This window comes from Mirounga leonina, unplaced genomic scaffold (assembly GCF_011800145.1).
Source record: "Mirounga leonina isolate KUSES-001 unplaced genomic scaffold, KU_Mleo_1.0 Mir_493, whole genome shotgun sequence".
Classification (NCBI taxonomy): domain Eukaryota; kingdom Metazoa; phylum Chordata; class Mammalia; order Carnivora; family Phocidae; genus Mirounga; species Mirounga leonina.
In genome coordinates, this window is record NW_023270780.1 from 1521843 (window position 1) to 1532282 (window position 10440).

Below are 10440 nucleotides of genomic sequence, written 5' to 3' on the forward strand. Positions count from 1 at the left end.
AATCTTTCCTGAAAATTTTGTTCCTTTCTCCTCAGCTTCCCAACCTGGAGTGTTCTACACCCCTCACACCATTTGCACCCTCTCCTGAGTATCCCATAAGGACAGGAAGTAGAATACTATAGAGAAAAGAGTAGACTTAAATCCTATTCCTTGAGCCCATTTCTGATCTCTCTTTCATCCTCACCTTTATTGAACTGACCTTTATCAAGTACCTGCTACCTACCAGGCAAAGGGGATATAGGTTGCTGAAACTAGAAAATAGAGGAAATCTAAACTCTGGAAGTTAAAATCAGCTATCTGTAGACATTATCCCTGGTAAGCATGCTGGTATAGATTTGTGAAACACCCAAGTTCAATCAAAGGCTATGGGAGTGTTTTTTCAATAGCAGAATGTACCTGAAGGTGATTCTAATCCTATCAGCTATATCACTGCAGAAGATGCCTGTGTTAATAGAAAGATGTGGTCCACATCGAGCCTAAACAGGGCAATTACAGTTGGAATGTGTTGTTTCTCCAGCACTAAGAATGTATATTATATGTCTGCTAGACACAAAGGTTTGGGCTATTATAGAAGGGTCCTTGGTTGTGAAAACATCAGCCTTTTCTCACAATCTGGGTGAAACAGTTCTGAAGACTGTCTAACTCTCTTAGCTCAGATTCTGGGCTCAACCTCTTTCCAATTATTCTACTTCAAGATCAAAATATGAGACTGAGAAGGGATGAGCCAGTTATGAGAAGATATATCGCTAGAGGGTAATGAACTTGCATTCTAGACTATTCATAAGTTTCTTGTGTGTTTTGTTAGTGTGAGTCTCTCCCCAGTAAGCCAGTATACTCTGGAAGTTCTGATAGCGTCAACTTTTCAGACCTACAGGGTCTGAACCCAGACACTGGGGACCCCACCACAACTCTGGCACCTTGAGAGTTCCTGCTTGAGGGGGCAGCTGACCTCCCCCTCTCTTTGATCTCTGATCTCTTTTTTACTTCTATCACAGTGACCCTGTGCTATTAGGAAAGGTGAAGGGCAAAGAGATTATATGATGTAGATGTGATTGTTTGTATCACAGATAAGGAAAGTGAGGCTCAGAGAAGCTAAAGCACTTGCCGAAGGTCACACAGCTATTTACTAAGACATGATTAGAACTCAGGTCTGCCTGACTCAAAAATTGTGCTCTTCATCACTGCATTCACCCTGCTTCACTCACTAGATGTTGAGTGAAAAAAAATCCCAGTTGCCTTTTTGTTAAAGGAAGTAAGACCCAGCCTGTTTGTGATGGTGTACTACTTTTACGGATGGCCTGCTCTATTTCATATTTTTATTAACTTACACAGCCTCCCTTTCTTCCTCTATTAAAGAGAGGAAGAGAATGAGAGAAAATTAGATTTAGTGTTTTAGATTCCATCCAGTTGTAAAAGCTTATTAGATAAGTCTAGAATAGGCCAATATCCTACAAATTATACCAGGCTCAATTACTATCTATTGCTCCCTGGAGCTCTTTTCCCAGTGTTCTTACTAGAGCTATTAAAATATGAAATAGAGCAGGCCATCCGTAAAAGTAGTACACCATCACAAACAGGCTGGGTCTTACTTCCTTTAACAAAAGGCAACTGGGATTTTTAATTTTTTTTAACATTTTCTTTTTTTTTTTTAAGATTTTATTTATTTATTTGAGAGATAGAGAGAGCACAAACAGGAGAGGGAGAAGCAGGTTCCCTGCGAGCTGGGAGCCCAACATGGGGCTTGATCCCAGGACCCTGAGATCATGACCTGAGCTGAAGGCACCCAGGCACCCCACAACTGGGATTTTTAAACCAAGGCAACTGAGTCCCTTCCCAGGCAATCTAGTTAACCAAACATTTATTTTGCCTTCTCGCCGCATTCCACCATTCTAACCATAGTCCTCTCTCTTCCCCCCCCCCCCCCCCCTTCCCCCCCCCCCCCCACCCCTTGCTGCATACCATTCAAGCAAGGCCTTTCCACAGTTACCTGCCATTGCACATACAGTGACCTTTGGCTAGAATGCTTCATCCTCCTCTTGACCTGGCAGAAACCTCCTCATCCTTCCAGTTTCAGCCCAGATATCACCAGCTCCTTCATGAGGTCTTCCCTTCTCACACACACACAGCCTCAGTGTACCCACTTCTCTGTTCAGATCCTGCTGGTAGCACTTACTCTGTACTGCGCTTTCACTTGGCTCTCACTTCCTTTCTGTGACCACCTCAAGGGAGAGACCGTGTCTTTTTGAATCTGAGTCCTTAATTCCTTCTACCTGGCTCTTAATAGGGTAATTAAATGTTTTTGACTTGAATAAATGGCATTACACTCTTAGGGAATTAGTGTCTTCTTTTCAATAATCTTTCTCTTTACTCAACAACCACTCTCCAAATGCCGACTACAAACAGTAGACGGCGACAGCCAGAGTGATAGAAGATATACTAAAAGCTCGTCAATTAAACAAAAATAATATAGCCAACCGTAATAGAGTTGTTAGAATAAATGAGAATAAACGTAAAGAACCTAGCATGGAGCCCGGAACCTGAGAGGGCCCAAAGCTGTATTAGGAGGCTGAAATGCTTAATGGTTAAGAGCCCAAATTCCACAGCCTGACTCTGCATTGTTTACCAGATCTGTGACCATGGGCAAATTACCTAACCTCTAAGGGTCTCTGCTTCCTCACTAGTAAAGCAAAAGTTATTAACAGTGGCTACTTCATGGGGTTGTTGTAAAAATTTAAAACAGTTCATAAATGTAAAACATTTAGAATAGTACCTAGCACCAACATAATAGGGGCATTCCAAAACTCTTTGAACCAATTTGTCATTTCAAAAATAAACATTAGGTTTATCAGATGACCTAGCAATTCCACTCCTGGATATACAGCAAACAGAAGTGAATGTCTGCATGCAATAAAAAGCATGTACCAGAATGTGGTATATTCATATCCTGCCATACCACACAATGAAATGAGCAAATTGCTGCCACGCACATGGATGAATCTCACAGACAATGTTGAGTGAAAGAATGCAAACACAAATGAATTCATGCTACGTGATTCTTTTTATATGAAGTTTAAAAATGGGCAAAACTAATCTATGGTGATAGAAGTTAGAATAATGGTTACCTGGGGCAGGGTGGTGTTGACCTCCCTGGAGCCTTCAAGGTGCTGGAAATTTTCTGTATCTTGATGTGGATGTATTCATATGTAGAATTAAACTGTACACTTAAGATTTTTAAATTCCTTATGTGTAAATTATACATCAATAAGCACAAATTAAGTTTTCCAGGAACAAATATTCAAGTAGTCATCATGTAGGGAAAATGAGTATTTTGTTGGACATCCCAATCCTCATGTCACAGATTAGTGTTTGTTTTTTGTTTTATTTTAATTACACATGAGGTGGCCACCATAATCTCTTGGTGTTTAAAGCCTCTAAAAGCCTCAATCTGGCCATGACAAACCTTCACTACATAGTAGGTATCTTTATGACTATGTTTATATTAGAAACAAAGACATTAAGCTTGCCTTATGGAGTTTGCAATTTACAAATATTTTGTTCGTTTTTGCAACAGAAATAATAATGTCATCAGCCCTCTCTTCATACATTAGTTCACATATCTATCCAATACATTTAATTGAACATCCAGGTATGTCAACACTGACCTTGACATAACACTTTTAGAACATCATGAATATAGGGGCGGAGGTGGCTCAGTCGGTTAAGCGTCTGACTCTTGATTTCTGCTCAGGTCATAATCTCAGGGTTCTGAGATCGAGCCCCAAGTCAGGCTCGTGCTAGGTGTGGAGCCTGCTTAAGATTCTCTCCTTGTGCCCCTCCGCCCCACTTTCATGCTCTAAGAAAAAAAAAATAATAAAATATTTTTTAAAAAGAACATAATGAATACATTCCCTCTGCTCAGATCTCTCCACATGGTTAGTTCTCCCTAGTCATTCAAATCTCTGTTTAAACCACCTCCCTAGCAAGGCCTTCTTCAACCACAGCCTCCCATCATTCCCCATCAGTCACTGGATTAGCAAGCTGCAAAGCCCTGACCAAAAACAAGTCCTATAGATTCTATCTCTTTAGCAGCATTCTGATCAATTGACTGCTCTCTAGCCCATCTCCTGCCTTCACTCAGATTATCTTTCACCAGATTACTGCCAACGGCTTTTCTACTCTTCCTGTTCCTCTAATACATTCTTCTACATTCTTCTGGAAAATTGGATTCTTTCTCATCATACACCCTCTCCCGATGTGATTCCACCACCCTTACCCACTTTCCCACCCACCTATCCAAGATAATCTCATTCCATCTTCAATAAGCCCTGCTTCGAATACACTTCTCAGATGCTAAAATTAGTAGACAAAAACTTAATGAGAAACAGGATAATACATAGATTCAAAGTATCACCCACAATTACAAATGGAAAAAGAATAATTTTACAATGGTGAAACCTGAAAGATAGCACTTTACTAAATGATCAGAATTATCACCAGCAATGAGACATATCAAGTTATATGCCCACTAGTATGGTTCGCTGAAAAGGACTCAATATCACTTCTGCAGTATTCCTGCCAAAAATGCATATCCTAAGTCTGAATCATAGAGAAACACTAGAAAAACCCAAATTGAGGGACATCACAAAATAAATGGTCTGTACTCTCCAATAATGTCAGAGTCATAAGAGACAAAGACTAAGGAACTATTTCTGATTAACAGAGACCAAAGAAGGCACCTGGGTGGCTCCGTTGTTAAGCACCTGCCTTTGGCTCAGGTCATGATCTCAGGATCCTGGGATCGAGTCCCACATTGGGCTCACTGCTCAGCGGGGAGTCTGCTTCTCCTTCTATCGCTCCCCCCTCCCATTCTCTTTCATTCTCTCTTTCTCTCTCTCAGATAAATAACTAAAATCTTAAAAAAAAGAAAAAGAGACCAAAGAGACATAACAACTGAATACCACATGTGATCCTGGATTGGATCCTGAACCAGAACATTTTTTTTTCATTTTATACAAAAGAGATGCTAGTGGGGAAATTAACGAATTTTGAGTAAGAACTGTACATTAGATAATAGTACTGTATCAGTATCAATTTCCAGAGTTTGACAATTGTGGTTATGTGAGAAATGTCTTTTTTTTTTTTTTTTTTTGAAACTAAATACACATTAATAAATATAAGAGTTCTTCAGAGAGGGTCGGTTGCCTGGGTGGCTCAATTGGTTAAGTGTCTGACTCTTGATTTCAGCTCAGGTCATGATCTCAGGGTTGTGAGATTGAGCCCCTCAACAGGCTCTGCACTGGGCATGGAGCCTGCTTAAGATTCTCTCTCCCTCTCTCCCCGACTTAAAAAAAAAAGGAGTTCTCCAGAGAAAGACCCATAGGATATATATGGAGAGAGAGAGAACGATCTATTATAAGGAATTGGCTCACATGATTGTCGAGGCTGACAAGTCCCAAGATCTGCCAGGTGAGTCAGCAAGCTGGAAACCGGGGAAAGCTGATGAAGACCTGCAAACAAAGAGAACCAATGCTACCGTTCCAGTCTGAGGTCCAGCGGGTGGGGACCCAGGAAGAGTCGGTGTTTCAGTTTGAGTCCAAAGGCAGGAAAAAGGCCAATGTCCCAGGTCAAAGGCACCCAGGCAGGAAAGAACTCTCTTTTTCAAGGAGGACCAGCCTTTTTGTTCTATTCAGGCCTTTGACTGACTGATGAGGCCCACCCACATCAAGAAGGGCAATCTACTTTGCCGATTTAAATGTTAATCTCATCCCAAAACACTCTTACCAAAAAAACCCAGAATAATGTTTGACCAAATATCTGGGCACCCAATAGCCCAATCAAATTAACCACTGCAGCTGCTTAGAGGTAAATGGGGCTTTATCTCTGAAACTTATTCTCAGAGGGTCAGAAAAAAATTATATGTAAATACATAGAAATAAAGCAAACATGATGAAATGTTAACATTTGGATAATCTGCGTATCAGGATGAGGGCTTACGTATTGGAAAAACTCAATTTTTCACCTGTGTCGGGGAATACCTCAGTTCAGTCTGTCTCCTGTGGGTTTCGTCCCTGTGAGTCTCCTTTACTAGTCACATAAAACACTTCACTTCCAAATGTGTGGTTTTCCCCACACCAAACAATTTTCTGCAACACCAGCTGGGTGGCCTACAATTTAATTCAGTTCTGACACCATCTACCCAGAGATAGCATCACATCCCACAGGTCACAGGGCTCAGTCCCACAACACTGCCTCCCCCCGCCCCCCCCCCCATATACTTCAGACACCAGCTGTGAGCCCAGGTTGTCTGTCACCAGTGCTCCTGACCAACTGACTATAAATTAGGGTTCCAATGACCCCCTCCTTTGGGTTCTATTAATTTGCTAGAGCAGCTCACAGACCTCAAGGAAACATTTTACTTAAACGTTTACCGGTTTATTGTAAAAGGATATGACAAAGGATACAGATGAACACCCAGATGGAAGAGCAAGGGCGAGGTATGTGGGAGGGGGCTCTCCAGCACGCCACTCTCCCAGTACCTCCACATGCTTGCCAACCCAGAAGCTCCCCAAACTCCATACTTGGGATCTTACGGAAACTTCATCACATAGGCATGATGGATCATTAACTTCATTTTCAGCCCCTCACCCTTCTCAAGAGAATGGGGGCAGGACTGGAAATTCCAAGCTTCTAATCATGGCTTGGTCTTTCTGGTGACCAGCCCTCATGCAGGAGCCCCCCCTAGACTTGCCTTATTAGAACAAAAGACACTCCTATCACCCATGAAATTGCAAGGGTTGCAGGAGCACTGTGTCAGCAACTGGGGTCAAAGACCAATATTAGAACAAGAGATGCTTCCAGTGTTCTTATAACTTAGATCTTACAAGGTTTTTAGGAGTTCTATGCCAGGAACCTGGGCCAGAGACCAATATATATTTCTATTATCTTACAGGGACATATAGGAATTCTTTGTACCATTTTTAGGATTTCTATAACTCTGAAAGTATTTCAGAAGAAAAAGTTAGTAATAAAATACACACGCACATAGAACCATATATCCAGCTCGATATCTCTTCTAAGATACCGTAAAGACACTTCAGACTCAAGGCCCAAACTGAATTGGGCACCTAATCTTCCCCTTCACCACCCTTCAAACTGGGTCTTCTTCCAGTATTCCATATCTTACAGAACAAATGCCATCCATCCAGATGTACAAACCTGATAAGTCATCCTTGACACTTCCCCACCCATAGCTAACCTATCACCACATCCTGTGGATTTTACCCTCCTAATACGTATCTTGTAGCCACCATTTCTCTCCACCTTCACCTCCACTGCCACCACCTGGGTCCAAGTCATCATCATCTCTCACGGAGCCTGGTACAAGTAACCTCCCATCTGGCCTCCCTGCTTTCACTCATACCTCTCCGACAATTCACACTGCAGCCAGCCATCTTTGCAAAATACAAATTTAAAGACAGCTTAATGCAATGCATGGTCCTTGACTGGCTTTCCAAAAATAAAAAGCTATAAAGGACACTAATGAGACAACTGGGGAAATTTGAATATCAACTGTATATGAGATAATAATATTATATGAATGTTTAATGTCTTGGGTGTGGTAATGGTATTGTGGTTATGTAAGAAAATGTCCTTGTTTTCAGAAGATATATGTTGAAGTCAATAGTGGTACAATGTAAAGATTTTTGCAACTAACTCCCAAATGACTCAGCAAAAATAACAATTATTTTATTATTGTTATCATATACATAAAATGTCAAAGAGAGACAAAGCCAGTCTGGTAAAATGTTGTCAGTGAATCTAGATGAAGGGCAAATAGGGTGCTCAGTTTACTAATCTTGCAACTTTTCTGAAAGTTTAAAAAAATTTTTTTTAAGTGTTTTCTTTTTTTTTTTTTTTTTAAGATTTTATTTATTTATTCGTAAGAGACAGAGAGAAAGAGGCAGAGGGAGAGGCAGGCTCCCGGCTGAGCAAGGAGCCCAATGCGGAACTCGATCCCAGGATTCTGGGATCATGACCTGAGCCGAAGGCAGATGCTTAACCATCTGAACCACCCAGGCACCCAATTTTAAAAATTTTTTAAAGGCTAGGGAAAAATATGTCATTATGTTCAATTTCCTGAGTGAGATAAGGATACTGTGGTTATATAGGAGAATATCCTTGCTCTTAGGAGATACATGTTGGAGTACTTGATGGTGGAATGTCTCTGCCATCTGCAACTTATTTTCAAATGCTTTGACCAAAAAAAAGTATATAAGTATATTTTTAAAGTATATGGGTATATAAAAAGTACTTGAATATATATGTATAAGTATGTAATATACATAAATGTAAAAATAGTGAAAGGTAGATGTTGCTTTGGATTCAGTTTTTCTGCAGGTTTCACATTTTTCAAAATTAGAAGTTGAGGAAAATACTGTGGAATATATGGAGAAATAATCGATAAAATATTAAAGATACAAAATAAAATACAAATTGAAAACTTACATATCATCTTAGAAAAAAGCTCATCCTGTTACAACCCTGCTTAAAACCTTCACTAGCTTCCCACTGCTACCAGGACAAAGACAAAGCCACCTAACAAGGCCCACAAGGCCCAGCCAGTATGGTCTGGCCCTTGCCTCCTCCCAAGCAGGCTTACCTACTCACTCACTCCTGGTCACCATCCTCTCTCCCGCCGCGGCTCCAACTACACCCCAAGTAACCCACTCCTCCTAAGTTCCCTCGCCTGGCCTTTGCGTGTGCAACTACCACAGCCTGACTCTGAGGGACTGAGCCAGGGGCTTTCGAGCTGTCTCTTCGAAACCATTCCCCTAAAATCTCCTCTCCGAAGTTTCTCTGCGCCCCCAGGTCTGGGTGACATGACTCCTTGGCATCCTGTTCTCCGTCCCATCATCGCACTTAGCACACGGTATTGTAATTGCCTGCTTACTTGTTCATCTTCAGTGTTCTGCAAACTTCTCGAGGACCGGGCCTGCTTTATTTCCCAGTCTCCAGGACTGGTCTGCGCACAGTAATTATGTGTGCAGTAAATGGAATGAGCTTCCATTTTCTTGTATGTAAAATAAAGGAGTTCAGCTAGATGACAATAAAATGTGTCAAATAACAGCAGTCCCAATTGAGCGGGAATTCCTGGATTTTTTGCATCTCTCTGCTTCATGACCTAAAAGCACCAGTCGCCAAAAAAAAAAAAGACTACAGTTCCCGTGAGCCCTCGGGGCATCACGTGGCGCCTGCCCGTTCTACCATCGCGTAGCCAGGACTCCATTTCCCAGCGTGCCTCAGGACGCGACGACCGCGTTTGTCCGAGACCTTCAGGAGTCGGGTCCCTGAGCCCCAGCTGCGGTAGCCAAGGCTGAGCGGAAGGTAGAAAGGGCCCAGCCTGGGATTAGAGGGGACGCTGGCTCAACCACAAACCCGGAGTTGTACACACCCTGCCTTTGCAACCTCCGGCCCACTCCCTGCTAAATGTGCCTCTCGCGGGCCCTTTCCAGTCCCTCGTCGGCCCTCCGCTGCCCTCGGCTGGAGGCCCAATTCCCCCACGTCACGCAGAGGAGAGGGTTGGTGTCTGGAGTCGCGGCGGGCGGCCTGCAGGAGCGGCTGGGGCTGGGCGGCTGGTGAGACGGGGCGCTCACCGGGTGGGAGGCCCTGACCCTCACTGCTCGGGCCTTGTCTCTGCGGTAGCCGATGCTGAGTGGGCAGCTGGTCGGGCGCCTGTTCTCCATGGCCGGTCGCGTGTGTCTGTCCCGGAGCAGCGCGGGATTGGGGACCATCGGTCCCGTGGAGGCCGCCATTCGCACGAAGTTGGAGCAGGCCCTCAACCCCGAGGTGCTGGAGCTGCGCAACGAGAGCGGCGGCCATGCAGTCCCACCGGGCAGCGAGACGCATTTCCGCGTGGCGGTGGTGAGCTCTCGCTTTGAGGGACTGAGCCCCTTACAACGGCACCGGCTGGTCCACGCTGCCCTGTCTGAGGAGCTGGCTGGGCCGGTCCACGCGCTGGCCATACAGGCGCGGACCCCCGCCCAGTGGAAGGAAAACCCTCAACTGGACATGAGCCCCCCTTGCCTGGGTGGGAGCAAGAAAACTCGGGGAACCCCCTGAGCCCCAAGAGAGGGAAGACCAGGATTCTCATGGTTTGGAATAAACTACGGGCTTTCCTCCCTTCAATACAGTCTGGTATTTGTAAGGGGTAAGGACCCTTGGGTCCCATTCAACCAGCACATACATATTCTCTGGAGATGGCAACTCATTTCAGATCCAAGCTTACCCGAGGAAAGAGTAGAATGACTCACCACTGCCCTTGCCTTTTACTGTTTAGGAAAAGCTGCCCAGGCATTTCGTGTTAAATTGTGACTAAGGAACCACCAGACCTGATGAGTTGGAAATAATCCTGTACATTAAAAGATAAATTATCATAGGAGA

The 10440-nt window shown here is 43.5% G+C and overlaps 1 protein-coding gene across 1 annotated transcript; it reads left to right on the plus strand.

Moving 5' to 3' along the window:
* Positions 1–9277: 9277 nt before the first annotated feature.
* On the plus strand, positions 9278–10440 carry BOLA1 (bolA family member 1). Its single transcript, XM_034989903.1, has 2 exons — positions 9278–9384; positions 9703–10440. Exon 2 carries the CDS (start codon positions 9706–9708, stop codon positions 10117–10119), a length of 414 nt encoding a protein of 137 aa, XP_034845794.1. The 5' UTR covers positions 9278–9384; positions 9703–9705; the 3' UTR covers positions 10120–10440.

Coding starts and splice junctions, on each gene's coding strand:
- BOLA1 (XM_034989903.1), top strand. CDS start 9,706: ATGCTGAGTGGGCAGCTGGTCGGGCGCCTGTTCTCCATGGCCGGTCGC.